The sequence below is a fragment of the Oncorhynchus nerka genome, linkage group LG18 (genome assembly GCF_034236695.1).
Source record: "Oncorhynchus nerka isolate Pitt River linkage group LG18, Oner_Uvic_2.0, whole genome shotgun sequence".
Taxonomy (NCBI): Eukaryota; Metazoa; Chordata; class Actinopteri; order Salmoniformes; family Salmonidae; genus Oncorhynchus; species Oncorhynchus nerka.
The window spans coordinates 84,253,468-84,272,480 of NC_088413.1; the positions used below are offsets into that span (position 1 = coordinate 84,253,468).

General features: G+C 46.7%; 1 protein-coding gene across 1 annotated transcript in view; it reads right to left on the minus strand.

Moving 5' to 3' along the window:
• Positions 1-19,013, minus strand: part of LOC115126475 (phospholipase B1, membrane-associated-like) — a 56,089-nt gene that overhangs the window by 35,605 nt on the left and 1,471 nt on the right. The window contains exons 6-8 of the mRNA XM_065004466.1: positions 6,775-6,818; positions 6,210-6,330; positions 5,298-5,349 (exon numbers count right to left, since the gene is read on the minus strand). Of these exons, the coding sequence (XP_064860538.1) occupies positions 5,298-5,349; positions 6,210-6,330; positions 6,775-6,818 (217 nt within the window). The remainder of the gene's footprint in view (positions 1-5,297; positions 5,350-6,209; positions 6,331-6,774; positions 6,819-19,013) is intronic.

The following is a 19,013-nucleotide window of genomic DNA, read 5'->3' on the forward strand; positions in this document are numbered from 1 at the left end:
TTACCGCAATTACCTCAACTAACCCCCCCCGCACATTGACTCTGTACCGGTACCCCCTGTATATAGCCTCCACTTGTATACGAAATGCTTCAGTCTGGTTTGAGACCCCATCATGGCACTGAGACGGCACTTGTGAAGGTGGTAAATGATCTTTTAATGGCATCAGACCGAGGCTCTGCATCTGTCCTCGTGCTCCTAGACCTTAGTGCTGCTTTTGATACCATCGATCACCACATTCTTTTGGAGAGATTGGAAACCCAAATTGGTCTACACGGACAAGTTCTGGCCTGGATTAGATCTTATCTGTCGGAAAGATATCAGTTTGTCTCTGTGAATGGTTTGTCCTCTGACAAATCAACTGTAAATTTCAGTGTTCCTCAAGGTTCCGTTTTAGGACCACAATTGTTTTCATTATATATTTATATCTTGGGGATGTCATTCGAAAACATAATGTTAACTTTCACTGCTATGCGGATGACACACTACATTTCAATGAAACATGGTGAAGCCCCAAAATTGCCCTCGCTAGAAGTCTGTGTTTCAGACATAAGGAAGTGGATGGCTGCAAACTTTCTACTTTTAAACTCGGACAAAACAGAGATGCTTGTTCTAGGTCCCAAGAAACAAACGATCTTCTGTTGAATCTGACAATTAATCTTAATGGTTGTACAGTTGTCTCAAATAAAACTGTGAAGGACCTCGGCGTTACTCTGGACCCTGATCTCTCTTTTGACGAACATATCAAGACGGTTTCAAGGACAGCTTTTTCCATCTATGCAACATTGCAAAAATCAGAAACTTTCTATCCAAAAATGATGCAGAAGAATTTATCCATGCTTTTGTTACTTCTAGGTTAGACTACTGCAAATGCTCTACTTCCCGGCTACCCGGATAAAGCACTAAATCAACTTCAGTTAGTGCTAAAGACTTTCTCCTATAGAGCTCCATTTTTACGGAATGGTCTGCCTACCCATGTGAGAGATGCAGACTCGGTCTCAACCTTTAAGTCTTTACTGAAGACTCATCTCTTCAGTGGGTCATATGATTGAGTGTAGTCTGGCCCAGGAGTGTGAAGGTGAATGGAAAGGCTCTGGAGCAACGGACCACTTGGCTCCTTCAGTCATTGAATCAGTTGGCTCATTCATCCATCACAAAGCTCACTAATATTGCAAACTACTTTAATTACTTTTTTCATTGGCAAGATAAGGCAAGATGTTTACTAACGACATGCCACTGACTTTGAGTAAAGCCAGAGTGTCTATGTATATGGATGACTCAACACGATACACGTCAGCTACTACATCAATTGAAATGACTGCAACACTCAACAAAGAGCTGCAGTTAGTTTCAGAGTGGGTGGCAAGAAAATAAGTTAGTCCTACATTTTTCTTAAACTTAAAGCATTGTATTTAGAACAAAACACTCACTAATCCCTAAACCTCAACTAAATCTAAATCTTGTAATAAATAATGTAGAAATTGAGCAAGTTGAGATGACTAAACTGCTTGGAGTAACCCTGGATTGTAAACATGGTCAAAACATATTGATGCAGTAGTAGCTAAAATGGGGAGAAGTCTGTCTATAATATAAGTGATGCTCTGCCTTCTTAATACTATAAACAAGGCAGGTCCTACAGGCACTAGTTTTGTCGCACCCTGACTACTGCTCTGTCATGTGGTCAGGTGCCACAAAAAATGACTTGCAATTGGCTCAGAACAGGGAAGCACGGCTGGCCCTTGGATGTACACAGAGAGCTAATATTAATAATATGCATGTCAATCTCTCCTGGCTGAAAGAGGAGGAGAGATTGACTTCATCACTACTTTTTTTATGAGAGGTAATGACATGTTGAATAAACCGAGCTGTCTGTCTAAACTACAGGCACACAGCTCAGACACCCATACATACCCCACAAGACATGCCACCAGAGGTCTCTTCACAGTCCCCAAGTCCAGAACAGACTATGGGAGGCGTACAGTACTACATAGAGCCATGACTACATGGAACTCTATTCCACATCAGGTATCTCACGCAAGCAGTAAAATTAGATTTAAAAAACAGATAAAACCCCTTATAGAACAGCGGGGACTGTGAAGCAACACACACACACACACTAGATGTGGTGTAGTGGTGGAGTAGGGGCCTGAGGGCACACAGTGTGTTGTAGATATGTGGTAGTGGTGGAATATGGGCCTGAGGGCACACAGTGTGTTGTAGATATGTGGTAGTGGTGGAGTAGGGGCCTGAGGGCACACAGTGTGTTCTAGATATGTGGTAGTGGTGGAGTAGGGGCCTGAGGGCACACAGTGTGTTGTAGATATGTGGTAGTGGTGGAGTAGGGGCCTGAGGGCACACAGTGTGTTGTAGATATGTGGTAGTGGTGGAGTAGGGGCCTGAGGGCACACAGTGTGTTCTAGATATGTGGTAGTGGTGGAGTAGGGGCCTGAGGGCACACAGTGTGTTCTAGATATGTGGTAGTGGTGGAGTAGGGGCCTGAGGGCACACAGTGTGTTGTAGATATGTGGTAGTGGTGGAGTAGGGGCCTGAGGGCACACAGTGTGTTGTAGATATGTGGTAGTGGTGGAGTAGGGGCCTGAGGGCACACAGTGTGTTGTAGATATGTGGTAGTGGTGGAGTAGGGGCCTGAGGACACACAGTGTGTTGTAGATATGTGGTAGTGGTGGAGTAGGGGCCTGAGGGCACACAGTGTGTTCTAGATATGTGGTAGTGGTGGAGTAGGGGCCTGAGGGCACACAGTGTGTTCTAGATATGTGGTAGTGGTGGAGTAGGGGCCTGAGGGCACACAGTGTGTTGTAGATATGTGGTAGTGGTGGAATATGGGCCTGAGGGCACACAGTGTGTTGTAGATATGTGGTAGTGGTGGAGTAGGGGCCTGAGGGCACACAGTGTGTTGTAGATATGTGGTAGTGGAGGAGTAGGGGCCTGAGGGCACACAGTGTGTTGTAGATATGTGGTAGTGGTGGAGTAGGGGCCTGAGGGCACACAGTGTGTTGTAGATATGTGGTAGTAGTGGAGTAGGGGCCTGAGGGCACACCGTGTGTTGTAGATATGTGGTAGTGGTGGAGTAGGGGCCTGAGGGGAACACAGTGTGTTGTAGATATGTGGTAGTGGTGGAGTAGGGGCCTGAGGGCACACAGTGTGTTGTAGATATGTGGTAGTGGAGGAGTAGGGGCCTGAGGGCACACAGTGTGTTGTAGATATGTGGTAGTGGTGGAGTAGGGGCCTGAGGGCACACAGTGTGTTGTAGATATGTGGTAGTAGTGGAGTAGGGGCCTGAGGGCACACAGTGTGTTGTAGATATGTGGTAGTGGTGGAGTAGGGGCCTGAGGGCACACAGTGTGTTGTAGATATGTGGTAGTGGTGGAGTAGGGGCCTGAGGGCACACAGTGTGTTCTAGATATGTGGTAGTGGTGGAGTAGGGGCCTGAGGGCACACAGTGTGTTGTAGATATGTGGTAGTGGTGGAGTAGGGGCCTGAGGGCACACAGTGTGTTGTAGATATGTGGTAGTGGTGTAGTAGGGGCCTGAGGGCACACAGTGTGTTCTAGATATGTGGTAGTGGTGGAGTAGGGGCCTGAGGGCACAGTGTGTTGTAGATATGTGGTAGTGGTGGAGTAGGGGCCTGAGGGCACACAGTGTGTTCTAGATATGTGGTAGTGGTGGAGTAGGGGCCTGAGGGCACACAGTGTGTTCTAGATATGTGGTAGTGGTGGACTAGGGGCCTGAGGGCACACAGTGTGTTCTAGATATGTGGTAGTGGTGGAGTAGGGGCCTGAGGGCACACAGTGTGTTCTAGATATGTGGTAGTGGTGGAGTAGGGGCCTGAGGGCACACAGTGTGTTGTAGATATGTGGTAGTGGTGGAGTAGGGGCCTGAGGGCACACAGTGTGTTGTAGATATGTGGTAGTGGTGGAGTAGGGGCCTGAGGGCACACAGTGTGTTCTAGATATGTGGTAGTGGTGGAGTAGGGGCCTGAGGGCACACAGTGTGTTCTAGATATGTGGTAGTGGTGGAGTAGGGGCCTGAGGGCACACAGTGTGTTGTAGATATGTGGTAGTGGTGGAATATGGGCCTGAGGGCACACAGTGTGTTGTAGATATGTGGTAGTGGTGGAGTAGGGGCCTGAGGGCACACAGTGTGTTGTAGATATGTGGTAGTGGTGGAATATGGGCCTGAGGGCACACAGTGTGTTGTAGATATGTGGTAGTGGTGGAGTAGGGGCCTGAGGGCACACAGTGTGTTCTAGATATGTGGTAGTGGTGGAGTAGGGGCCTGAGGGCACACAGTGTGTTGTAGATATGTGGTAGTGGTGGAATATGGGCCTGAGGGCACACAGTGTGTTGTAGATATGTGGTAGTGGTGGAGTAGGGGCCTGAGGGCACACAGTGTGTTGTAGATATGTGGTAGTAGTGGAGTAGGGGCCTGAGGGCACACAGTGTGTTGTAGATATGTGGTAGTGGTGGAGTAGGGGCCTGAGGGGAACACAGTGTGTTGTAGATATGTGGTAGTGGTGGAGTAGGGGCCTGAGGGCACACAGTGTGTTGTAGATATGTGGTAGTGGTGGAGTAGGGGCCTGAGGGGAACACAGTGTGTTGTAGATATGTGGTAGTGGTGGAGTAGGGGCCTGAGGGCACACAGTGTGTTGTAGATATGTGGTAGTGGAGGAGTAGGGGCCTGAGGGCACACAGTGTGTTGTAGATATGTGGTAGTAGTGGAGTAGGGGCCTGAGGGCACACAGTGTGTTGTAGATATGTGGTAGTGGTGGAGTAGGGGCCTGAGGGCACACAGTGTGTTGTAGATATGTGGTAGTGGTGGAGTAGGGGCCTGAGGGCACACAGTGTGTTCTAGATATGTGGTAGTGGTGGAGTAGGGGCCTGAGGGCACACAGTGTGTTGTAGATATGTGGTAGTGGTGGAGTAGGGGCCTGAGGGCACACAGTGTGTTGTAGATATGTGGTAGTGGTGGAGTAGGGGCCTGAGGGCACACAGTGTGTTCTAGATATGTGGTAGTGGTGGAGTAGGGGCCTGAGGGCACACAGTGTGTTCTAGATATGTGGTAGTGGTGGAGTAGGGGCCTGAGGACACACAGTGTGTTCTAGATATGTGGTAGTGGTGGAGTAGGGGCCTGAGGGCACACAGTGTGTTGTGACATCTGTGAATGTATTGTAATGTTTTTAAAATGGTATAAACTGCCTTAATTTTGCTGGACACCAGGAAGAGTCAATAATAAATACAATTAGCCAATAGGAAGGTGTCTGTGAATAGTGATGAGGCTTACTGGGTAGGACCTAAACGTGTCGATCATATGTCTGGTCTGGTCAGAGACATTCCTGAGAGGAAAAAAACATCAATAAAATATTAATGATTTAATATTCAGACCATCTAGCTCTCTCTTGTTGCGCACACACACACACACACACACACACACCCACACACACACACACACACACACACACACACACACACACACACACACACACACACACACACACACACACCCCCACACACACACACACACACACACACACACACACACACACACACACACACCCACCACACACACACCCACACACACACACACACACACACACACACACACACACACACACACACACACACACACCCACACACACACACACACACACACACACACACACACACACACACACACACACACACACACACACACACACACACACACACACACACACACACACACACACACACACACACACACACACACACACACACACACACACACACACACACACACACACACACACACACACACACACACACACACACACACACACCCACACACACACACACACACACACACACACACACACACACACACACACACACACACACCCACACACACACACACACACACACACACACACACACACACACCCACACACACACACACACACACACACACACACACACCCACACACACACACACACCCACACCACACACACACACACACACACACACACACACACACACACACACACACACACACACACACACACACACACACACACACACACACACACACATCTGGAAAATGCTTTGAGGTTCATTGGTTCAGTAATAAAGTGTTATCGTAGTTATTAAAGTTAATAAACAAACATTTGAACCCAAAGTACACACTGCTTGTTATTTCACATTCAGTCAGTCCCTCACAGAGAGTTGTGTCCTGTCACAGCAAAGTTGAATCCTGTCTCATTGATGCTAGTAGGGAAGCCATGGAGCGTCCACCGTGGAGCCGGACCCAGCAGCTCGGGGTTAAACAGCTTGAAAATGTCTGGAACCACAGAGAAATAGAACCTTACTCATGTCAGTGGCGGTTCTAGACTATTTCAACTGGGGGCAAGCTGGGGCCAGTTGTACTGTTAGAGGGGCCAGTTACATTAGATGTTATTGTTGTCATATCGTTTTCTTCACTGCCTTGCAGGCATTAGCAGGCAAAAGGCCATGTTCATAATCATCATCGTTGCCACTGTCTAATAACGGATGTAAAAAAAGAACGATAAGCAACAATTAGTTATGTAAAAATTATTTCATACTCCACATTTAGGGGGGCCACAAGGGGGTCCAAAATTGTTGCCACAGGGGCACTGCCCCTCCCCCCCTTAAAACTGAAAACAAGAAATATGCAAAGAGCAATTCTAAATGTGTATGTTGTGTTCATTTTCAATTCAATTTTATCTCTGGTAATGAAAACAGTAACACTTATATTGTAACTTACTTGCAAGTGTGATGACATCTTGATAAGTTCCATAACCTCCAATACTGTATAACACAAAGAAAAGGGACAATGAACTGACACTGATACCTACCCTTAGCCAGAACCCCTAATCCTAACACAAAGAGGGTCAAGGGTCAAGATCCAAGATGGCGTAGCAGTCGGACGTGTGTTTGTCTTGTCCCTTCTTGTAAATAGTCGGTTTCATCGTTTTTTCGTATATATTTTCATCTCACTTTCCACCTACGATCTAAATATACTTTCCTGCGACCTGCTTTACCGGCTCTGCTCTTTTTTATACGTTATAGCTGGAACCTCCATCAGCAGCTAGCCAGCTAACTAGCTACTAGCTATTTGTCACTGTTATCCACGGCTAGAGGTATTCACCTCGGAGGCCAGCTTTAGCTCGGTCAATACCTGCCAGTTTGCACAGCGCAACCCAGGGCATATCGGACAGCTTTTCTCCACCACGTCACCGGATTCCTGCCGCAACCTCTGGACCATTACACCGGATCATCGCAACTAGCTAGCTGCAACCGTGTGGCTACCGCTGGCTAACGCCTCTATCCTAAAGCAAGCACATTGAGTTAGCCTTGAGCTAGCCTCGAGCTAGGCCCATCTCCCGGCTAGCCGGAGAGGTGTACCCGCTAATGGGCTACAATACCTCTTTTCCCAATTGGCTTTGACCCTTTATTGTCGACACGGAGCCTCGCCGATCCATCATGACTGGTCTGCCGACATAATCTTCCGGTGTGGTTTCAACAGGCTTTTCCATTGCGATGTCACCGAAGACCCATCTGCTATTCCCGACCCGCTAGCTTTCCGAATGCTGCGACTTCCGCTCGCCTAGCATATTAGTGACTACTGGACTCACCTATTGCTGCTCATTGGACCCTATGATCACTCGAGCTACACATAACTCTCTCTAATGTCAATATGCCTGGTCTTCTGTTGTTTAGGGTAGTTGTTTTATTTCACTGTAGAGCCCCTAGTCCAGCTCAACATGCCTTAGATAGCTCTTTTGTCACACACCCCACACATGAGACCCCACACATGAGACCTCACCTGGCTTAGCTTGTGTCTCCAGAAATGCAAGTTCTCATTGTCACTCAATACCTACGTTTATCCCCACTGTACTCACACCCTACCCTTGTCTGTACATTATGATCTGAATCTATTCTACCACGCCCAGAAATCTGCTCCTTTCATCATCTGTTCCCAATGCACTAGACGACCAGTTCATATAGCCTTTAGTCTAACCCTTATCCTACTCCTCCTCTGGTGATGTAGAGGTTAACCCAGCCCCTGTAGCCCCCAGCATAAGACCTATTCCCCAGGTGCTCTCATTTGTTGACTTCTGCAACCATAAAAGCCTTGGCTTCATGCATGTTAACATCAGAAGCCTCCCCCCTAAGTTTGTTTTATTCACTGCTTCAATACACTCCACCAACCCTGATGTCCTAGCTGAGTCTGAATCCCGGCTTAGGAAGGCCACCCAAAAATCCTGCCGCAACCTCTGGAGCTCGGGGGTTTGAAATTTCCATCATTAACTACAACATTTTCCGTCAAAATAGAACTGCCGAAGGGGGCGGAGTTGCAATCTACTGCAGAGAGAGCCTGCAGAGTTCTGTAAACTATCCAGGTCTGTGCCCAATCTACTGCAGAGATAGCCTGCAGAGTTCTGTAAACTATCCAGGTCTGTGCCCAATCTACTGCAGAGACAGCCTGCAGAGTTCTGTAAACTATCCAGGTCTGTGCCCAATCTACTGCAGAGATAGTCTGCAGAGTTCTGTCATACTATCCAGGTCTGTGCCCAATCTACTGCAGAGAGAGTCTGCAGAGTTCTGTAAACTATCCAGGTCTGTGCCCAATCTACTGCAGAGATAGCCTGCAGAGTTCTGTAAACTATCCAGGTCTGTGCCCAATCTACTGCAGAGACAGCCTGCAGAGTTCTGTAAACTATCCAGGTCTGTGCCCAATCTACTGCAGAGACAGTCTGCAGAGTTCTGTAAACTATCCAGGTCTGTGCCCAATCTACTGCAGAGACAGCCTGCAGAGTTCTGTAAACTATCCAGGTCTGTGCCCAATCTACTGCAGAGACAGCCTGCAGAGTTCTGTCATACTATCCAGGTCTGTGCCCAATCTACTGCAGAGACAGCCTGCAGAGTTCTGTCATACTATCCAGGTCTGTGCCCAATCTACTGCAGAGACAGCCTGCAGAGTTCTGTAAACTATCCAGGTCTGTGCCCAATCTACTGCAGAGACAGCCTGCAGAGTTCTGTAAACTATCCAGGTCTGTGCCCAATCTACTGCAGAGATAGCCTGCAGAGTTCTGTAAACTATCCAGGTCTGTGCCCAATCTACTGTAGAGACAGCCTGCAGAGTTCTGTAAACTATCCAGGTCTGTGCCCAATCTACTGCAGAGACAGTCTGCAGAGTTCTGTAAACTATCCAGGTCTGTGCCCAATCTACTGCAGAGACAGCCTGCAGAGTTCTGTAAACTATCCAGGTCTGTGCCCAATCTACTGCAGAGACAGCCTGCAGAGTTCTGTAAACTATCCAGGTCTGTGCCCAATCTACTGCAGAGACAGCCTGCAGAGTTCTGTAAACTATCCAGGTCTGTGCCCAATCTACTGCAGAGACAGCCTGCAGAGTTCTGTCATACTATCCAGGTCTGTGCCCAATCTACTGCAGAGACAGCCTGCAGAGTTCTGTAAACTATCCAGGTCTGTGCCCAATCTACTGCAGAGACAGCCTGCAGAGTTCTGTCATAGTATCCAGGTCTGTGCCCAATCTACTGCAGAGACAGCCTGCAGAGTTCTGTAAACTATCCAGGTCTGTGCCCAATCTACTGCAGAGACAGCCTGCAGAGTTCTGTCATACTATCCAGGTCTGTACCCAATCTACTGCAGAGACAGCCTGCAGAGTTCTGTCATACTATCCAGGTCTGTGCCCAATCTACTGCAGAGACAGCCTGCAGAGTTCTGTCATACTATCCAGGTCTGTGCCCAATCTACTGCAGAGACAGCCTGCAGAGTTCTGTCATACTATCCAGGTCTGTGCCCAATCTACTGCAGAGACAGCCTGCAGAGTTCTGTCATACTATCCAGGTCTGTGCCCAATCTACTGCAGAGACAGCCTGCAGAGTTCTGTAAACTATCCAGGTCTGTGCCCAATCTACTGCAGAGACAGCCTGCAGAGTTCTGTCATACTATCCAGGTCTGTGCCCAATCTACTGCAGAGACAGCCTGCAGAGTTCTGTAAACTATCCAGGTCTGTGCCCAATCTACTGCAGAGACAGCCTGCAGAGTTCTGTCATACTATCCAGGTCTGTGCCCAATCTACTGCAGAGACAGCCTGCAGAGTTCTGTAAACTATCCAGGTCTGTGCCCAATCTACTGCAGAGACAGCCTGCAGAGTTCTGTCATACTATCCAGGTCTGTGCCCAATCTACTGCAGAGACAGCCTGCAGAGTTCTGTCATACTATCCAGGTCTGTACCCAATCTACTGCAGAGACAGCCTGCAGAGTTCTGTCATACTATCCAGGTCTGTGCCCAATCTACTGCAGAGACAGCCTGCAGAGTTCTGTCATACTATCCAGGTCTGTGCCCAATCTACTGCAGAGACAGCCTGCAGAGTTCTGTCATACTATCCAGGTCTGTGCCCAATCTACTGCAGAGACAGCCTGCAGAGTTCTGTCATACTATCCAGGTCTGTGCCCAATCTACTGCAGAGACAGCCTGCAGAGTTCTGTCATACTATCCAGGTCTGTGCCCAATCTACTGCAGAGATAGCCTGCAGAGTTCTGTCATACTATCCAGGTCTGTACCCAATCTACTGCAGAGATAGCCTGCAGAGTTCTGCAAACTATCCAGGTCTGTGCCCAATCTACTGCAGAGATAGCCTGCAGAGTTCTGTCATACTATCCAGGTCTGTGCCCAATCTACTGCAGAGACAGCCTGCAGAGTTCTGTCATACTATCCAGGTCTGTGCCCAATCTACTGCAGAGACAGCCTGCAGAGTTCTGTCATACTATCCAGGTCTGTGCCCAATCTACTGCAGAGACAGCCTGCAGAGTTCTGTCATACTATCCAGGTCTGTGCCCAATCTACTGCAGAGATAGCCTGCAGAGTTCTGTCATACTATCCAGGTCTGTACCCAATCTACTGCAGAGATAGCCTGCAGAGTTCTGCAAACTATCCAGGTCTGTGCCCAATCTACTGCAGAGATAGCCTGCAGAGTTCTGTCATACTATCCAGGTCTGTGCCCAATCTACTGCAGAGACAGCCTGCAGAGTTCTGTCATACTATCCAGGTCTGTGCCCAATCTACTGCAGAGACAGCCTGCAGAGTTCTGTCATACTATCCAGGTCTGTGCCCAATCTACTGCAGAGACAGCCTGCAGAGTTCTGTCATACTATCCAGGTCTGTGCCCAATCTACTGCAGAGACAGCCTGCAGAGTTCTGTCATACTATCCAGGTCTGTGCCCAATCTACTGCAGAGACAGCCTGCAGAGTTCTGTCATACTATCCAGGTCTGTGCCCAATCTACTGCAGAGACAGCCTGCAGAGTTCTGTCATACTATCCAGGTCTGTGCCCAATCTACTGCAGAGACAGCCTGCAGAGTTCTGTCATACTATCCAGGTCTGTGCCCAAACAGTTCGAGCTTCTGCTGTTGAAAATCCACCTTTCCAGAAATAAGACTCTCAATGTTGCCGCTTGCTATAGACCCTAAAACACTTCAGTGAGCAGGCATTTCTAATCGACATGGTCTGGGTATCCTGGAAGGATATTGACCTCATCCCTTCAGTAGAGGATGCCTGGTTGTTCTTTAAAAGTGCTTTCCTCACCATCTTAAATAAGCATGCCACAAAATTAAGATCTAAGAACAGATATGGCCCTTTGTTCACTCCAGACTTGACTGCCCTTGACCAGGACAAAAACATCCTGTGGCGTACTGCATTAGCATCGAATAGCCCCAGTGAAATGCAACTTTTCAGGGAAGTTAGGAACCAATATGCTCAGTCAGGAAAGCTAAGGCTAGCATTTACAAACAGAAATTTGCATCCTGTAGCACTAATTCCCAAAAAGTATTGGGACACTAAAGTCCATGGAGAATAAGAGCACCTCCTCCCAGCTGCCCACTGCACTGAGGCTAGGAAACACTGTCACCACCAATAAATCTACTATAATCGATCATTTCAATAAGCATTTTTTCTACGGCTGACCATGCTTTCCACCTGGCTACCACTACCCCGCCCACTAACCCCCTGCAGCAACTTTCCAACCCTTCTCCTTCACCCAAATCCAGACTGCTGATGTTCTGAAAGAGCTGCAAAATCTGGATCCCAACAAATCAGCTGGCCTAGACCCCTCTTTCTAAAATTATCTGCCAAAATTGTTGAAACCTCTATTACTAGCCTGTCCAACCTCTCTTTCGTATCATCTGAGATCCCTTAAGATTGGAAAGCTGCCGCAGTCATCCCCCTCTTCAAAGGGGGAGACACTCTCGACCCAAACTGTTACATCTATCCTACCCTGCCTTTCTAAAGATTTCGAAAGCCAAGTTAACAAACAGATCACCAACCATTTAGAATCCCACCGTACCTTCACTATGCAATCTGGTTTCCGAGCTGATCTCAGCCACGCTCAAAGTCCTCAACAATATCATAACTGCCACAGATAAAAGACAGTAGTACTGTGCAGCAGTTTTCATCAACCTGGCCAAGGCTTTCAACTCTGTCAATCACCGCATTCTTATCGGCAGACTCAATAGCCTTGGTCTCAAATTACTGTCTCGCATGGTTCACCAACTACTTCTCAGATTTTTATTTTACCTTTATTTAACCAGGCAAGTCAGTTAAGGACAAATTCTTATTTTCAATAACAGCCTAGGAACAGTGGGTTAACTGCCTGTTCAGGGGCAGAACAACAGATGTGTACATTGTTAGCTCGGGGGTTTGAACTTGCAACCTTCCGGTTACTAGTCCAATGCTCTAACCGCTAGGCTACCCTGCCGCCCCAGATAGAGTTCAGTGTGTCAAATTGGTGGGCCTGTTGTCTGGACCTCTGGCAGTCTCTATGGGGGTGCCACAGGGTTCAATTCTCAGGCTGACTCTTTTCTCTGTATATATATCAATGATGTCGCTCTTGTTGCTGATGATTCTCTGATCCACCTCTACGCAGACAACACCATTCAGTCACCTTTCTGAGCTTCCATACAACACTCCTTCCGTGGCCTCCAACTGCTCTTAAATGCTAGTAAAACTAAATGCATGCTCTACAACAGCCTAGCATCATTACTCTGGACGGTTCTGACTTAGAATATGTGGAAAACTATAAATATCTCTGTGTCTGGTTAGACTAAACTCTCCTTCCAGACACACATTAAGCATCTCCAATCCAAAATTCTGCAACAAAGCCTCCTTCACTCATGCTGCCAAACATATCCTCGTAAAACTGACTATCCTACCGATCCTTGACTTCGGCGATGTCATTTACAAAATAGCTTCCAATACCCTACTCAGCAAATTGTATGCAGTCTATCACAGTGCCATCCATTTTGTCAACATAGCCCCATATACTGCCCACCACTGCAATCTGTATGCTCTCGTTGGCTGGCCTTCGCTACATATTCCCACTGGCTCCAGGTCATCTATAAGTCTTTGCTAGGTAAAGCCCGGCCTCATCTCAGCTAACTGGTCACCATAGCAGCACCCACCCATAGCATGCGCTCCAGCAGGTATATTTCACTGGTCACCCCCAAAGCCAATTCCTCTTTTTGACGCATTTCCTTACAGTTCTCTGCTGCCAATGACTGGAACAATTGGAAATGTTCCAATGACTGGAAAAAAAAGAAAGAAAAAAAAAAAATCACTGAAGCTGGAGACTCATATCTCCCTCACTAGCTTTAAGCACCAGCTGTCAGAGCAGCTCACAGATCACTGCACCTGTACATAGCCCATCTGTAAATAGCCCATCCAACTACCGCATCCCCATACTGTTATTTTTTATTCTCCTTTGCACCCCAGTATCTCTAGTTGCACATTCATCTTCTGCACATCTATGACTCGTGTGGGTATATTGCTAAATTGTAATTATTTTGTCACTATGGCCGATTTATTGCCTTACCTCCCTTATCTTATTTGCACACACTGTACATACAGTCAATAACACAATAGAAAAAAGTGTGTGTTTGTTTATTCCACGTGTAACTCTGTGTTGTTGTTTGTGTCACACTGCTTTGCTTTATCTTGACCAGGTCCCAGATGTAAATGAGAACTTGCTCTCAACTGGCCTACCAGGTTAAATAAAGGTGTTCTCTACTGGCCTACCAGGTTAAATAAAGGTGTTCTCAACTGGCCTACCAGGTTAAATAAAGGTGTTCTCAACTGGCCTACCAGGTTAAATAAAGGTGTTTTCAACTGGCCTACCAGGTTAAATAAAGGTGTTCTCAACTGGCCTACCAGGTTAAATAAAGGTGTTCTCAACTGGCCTACCTGGTTAAATAAAGGTGAATAAAAAAAATACATCCTCTGGGGCCAAGCTTCCTGCCATCCAGGACCTCTATACCAGGTGCTGTCAGAGGAAGGCCCTAAAAACTGTCAAAGACTCCAGCCGCCCTAGTCATAGACTGTTCTCTCTGCTACTCCACGGCAAGTGGTACTGGAGCGCCAAGTCGAGGTTCAAAAGGCTTCTTAACAGCTTCTACCCCCAAGCCATAAGACTACTGAACAGCTAATCAAAGGGCTACCCGGACCCCTCTTTTACGCTGCTGCTATTATTATCTATGCATAGTCACTTTAACTCTACCTACATGTACATATTACCGCAATTACCTCAACTAACTGCCCCCCTGCACATTGACTCTGTACCGGTACCCCCTGTATATAGCCTCCACACACAAGGTCTGCTGTCCAGACCTCTGGCAGTCTCTATGGGGGTGCCACAGGGTTCAATTCTTGGACCGACCCTCTTCTCTGTATACATCAATGAGGTCGCTCTTGCTGCTGGTGAGTCTCTGATCCACCTCTACGCAGACGACACCATTCTGTATACTTCTGGCCCTTCTTTGGACACTGTGTTAACCTGTTAGTACTCTAGGGGCAGTATTTCATTTTTGGATAAAAAGACGTGCCCGTTTTAAGCGCAATATTTTGTCACGAAAAGATGCTCGAATATGCTTGGAATTGATAGTTTTGGAAAGAAGACACTCTTACGTTTCCAGAACTGTAAAGATTTTCACTGTGAGTCCCTTAGAACAAATGCTTCGGGCAAAACCAAGATGTATGACCGACCAGGAAATGAACAGGATTTTTGAGGCTACGTTTTCCATGATCGCCTTATATGGCTGTGAATGCGACAGGAATAAACGGACACTTTATCTTGTTTCCCCAAGGTCTCTGCAGCATTGTGACGTATTTGTAGGCATATCATTGGAAGATTGACCATAAGAGACTACAATTGCCAAGTGTCCCGCTTGGTGTCTGCGTGGCATTTGGTGCGCAAAAGTCAGCTCCCAGTATTTTTCCATTCGAATCAGACAACAAAGCAGGCTTCAAGGACGGTGCTTTCAATGGAGAGATATATGACAAACCACCTTCAGGATTGATTCAAACAACGTTTTCCATGTTTCAGTCGATATTATGGAGTTAATTCGGAAAAAAGTTTGACGTGTAGGTGACTGAATTTTCGGTTAGTTTCGGTAGCCAAATGCATAGTAACAAAAGGGAACGATGTGTCCTACACAAGAATCTTTCAGGAAAAATTGGACATCTGCTATGTAACTGAGAGTCTCCTCATTGAAACATCTGAAGTTCTTCAAAGGTAAATTATTTTATTTGATTCCTTGGCTGGTTTTTGTGAATATGTTGCGTGCTAAATGCTAACGCTAAATGCTAAGCTAGCTATCACCACTCTTACACAAATTATTGATTTTCTCTGGTTCTAAAGCATATTTTGAAAATCTGAGACGACAGGATTGTTAAGAAAAGGATAAGCTTGAGAGCAGGCATATTTATTTCATTTCATTTGCGATTTTTAGAAATCGCTAACGTTGCGTTATGGTAATGAGCTTGAGGCTGTAGTAACGATACCGCATGCGGGATGGGGCGGACTATGAGGTTAACAACCCTCCAGGCAAGCTTCAATGCCATACAACTCTCCTTCCGTGGCCTCCAATTGCTCTTAAATAGTCAAAGTAAAACTAAATGCATGCTCTTCAACCAATCGCTACCTGCACCTACCCGCCTGTCCAACATCACTACTCTGGACGGCTCTGACTTCGAATACGTGAACAACTACAAATACTTAGGTGTCTGGTTAGACTGTAAACTCTCCTTCCAGACCCATATCAAACATCTCCAATCCAAAGTTAAATCCAGAATTGGCTTCCTATTTCCCAACAAAGCATCCTTCACTCATGCTGCCAAACATACCCTTGTAAAACTGACCATCCTACCAATCCTCGACTTTGGCGATGTCATTTACAAAATAGCCTCCAATACCCTACTCAACAAATTGGATGCAGTCTATCACAGTGCAATCCGTTTTGTCACCAAAGCCCCATATACTACCCACCATTGCGACCTGTACGCTCTCGTTGGCTGGCCCTCGCTTCATACTCGTCGCCAAACCCACTGGCTCCATGTCATCTACAAGACCCTGCTAGGTAAAGTCCCCCCTTATCTCAACTCGCTGGTCACCATAGCATCTCCCACCTGTAGCACACGCTCCAGCAGGTATATCTCTCTAGTCACCCCCAAAACCAATTCTTTCTTTGGCCGCCTCTCCTTCCAGTTCTGCTGCCAATGACTGGAACGAACTACAAAAATCTCTGAAACTGGAAACACTTATCTCCCTCACTAGCTTTAAGCACCAACTGTCAGAGCAGCTCACAGATTACTGCACCTGTACATAGCCCACCTATAATTTAGCCCAAACAACTACCTCTTTCCCAACTGTATTTAATTAATTAATTTATTTTGCTCCTTTGCACCCCATTATTTTTATTTCCACTTTGCACATTCTTCCATTGCAAAACTACCATTCCAGTGTTTTACTTGCTATATTGTATTTACTTTGCCACCATGGCCTTTTTTGCCTTTACCTCCCTTCTCACCTCATTTGCTCACATTGTATATGGACTTGTTTATACTGTATTATTGACTGTATGTTTGTTTTTTCTCCATGTGTAACTCTGTGTCGTTGTATCTGTCGAACTGCTTTGCTTTATCTTGGCCAGGTCGCAATTGTCAACTTGCCTACCTGGTTAAATAAAGGTGAAATAAAAAAAGAAATAAAAAAATTGACTCTGTACCGTAATACCCTGTATATAGCCTCCACATTGACTCTGTACCGGTACCCCCTGTATATAGCCTCCACATTGACTCTGTACTGTAATACCCTGTATATAGCCTCCACATTGACTCTGTACCGTAATACCCTGTATATAGCCTCCACATTGACTCTGTACCGTAATACCCTGTATATAGCCTCCACGTTGACTCTGTACCGTAATACCCTGTATATAGCCTCCACGTTGACTCTGTACCGGTACCCCCTGTATATAGCCTCCACGTTGACTCTGTACTGTAATACCCTGTATATAGCCTCCACGTTGACTCTGTACCGGTACCCCCTGTATATAGCCTCCACATGTACTCTGTACCGGTATCCCCTGTATATAGCCTCCACATTGACCCTGTACCGTAATACCCTGTATATAGCCTCCACATTGACTCTGTACCGGTACCCCCTGTATATAGCCTCCACATTGACTCTGTACCGTAATACCCTGTATATAGCCTCCACATTGACTCTGTACCGTAATACCCTGTATTTAGCCTCCACATTGACTCTGTACCGTAATACCCTGTATATAGCCTCCACATTGACTCTGTACCGTAATACCCTGTATATAGCCTCGACGTTGACTCTATACCGGTACCCCCTGTATATAGCTTCCACGTTGACTCTGTACCGTAATACCCTGTATATAGCCTCCACGTTGACTCTGTACCGGTACCCCCTGTATATAGCCTCCCCTTGACTCTGTACCGTAATACCCTGTATATAGCCTCCACATTGACTCTGTACCGTAATACCCTGTATATAGCCTCCACGTTGACTCTGTACCGGTACCCCTGTATATAGCCTCCACGTTGACTCTATACCGGTACCCCCTGTATATAGCTTCCACGTTGACTCTGTACCGTAATACCCTGTATATAGCCTCCACGTTGACTCTGTACCGGTACCCCCTGTATATAGCCTCCCCTTGACTCTGTTCCGTAATACCCTGTATATAGCCTCCACATTGACTCTGTACCGTAATACCCTGTATATAGCCTCCACGTTGACTCTGTACCGGTACCCCTGTATATAGCCTCCACGTTGACTCTGTACCGGTATCCCCTGTATATAGCCTCCACGTTGACTCTGTACCGTAATACCCTGTATATAGCCTCCACGTTGACTCTGTACCGGTACTCCCTGTATATAGCCTCCACATTGACTCTGTACCGTAACACCCTGTATATAGCCTCCACATTGACTCTGTACCATAATACCCTGTATATAGCCTCCACATTGACTCTGTACCGTAACACCCTGTATATAGCCTCCACATTGACTCTGTACCGTAACACCCTGTATATAGCCTCCATGTTGACTGTACCATAATACCCTGTATATAGCCTCCACATTGACTCTGTACCGTAATACCCTGTATAAAGCCTCCACATTGACTCTGTTACCGTAACACCCTGTATATAGCCTCCACGTTGACTCTGTACCATAATACCCTGTATATAGCCTCCCCTTGACTCTGTACCGTAATACCCTGTATATAGCCTCCACGTTGACTCTGTACCGTAATACCCTGTATATAGCCTCCACTTGACTCTGTACCGGTACCCCCTGTATATAGCCTCCACATTGACTCTGTACCGTAATACCCTGTATATAGCCTCCACGTTGACTCTGTACCATAATACCCTGTATATAGCCTCCACGTTGACTCTGTACCGTAATACCCTGTATATAGCCTCCACGTTGACTCTGTACCATAATACCCTGTATATAGCCTCCACATTGACTCTGTACCGTAATACCCTGTATATAGCCTCCACGTTGACTCTGTACCGTAATACCCTGTATATAGCCTCCACGTTGACTCTGTACCATAACACCCTGTATATAGCCTCCACATTGACTCTGTACCGTAATACCCTGTATATAG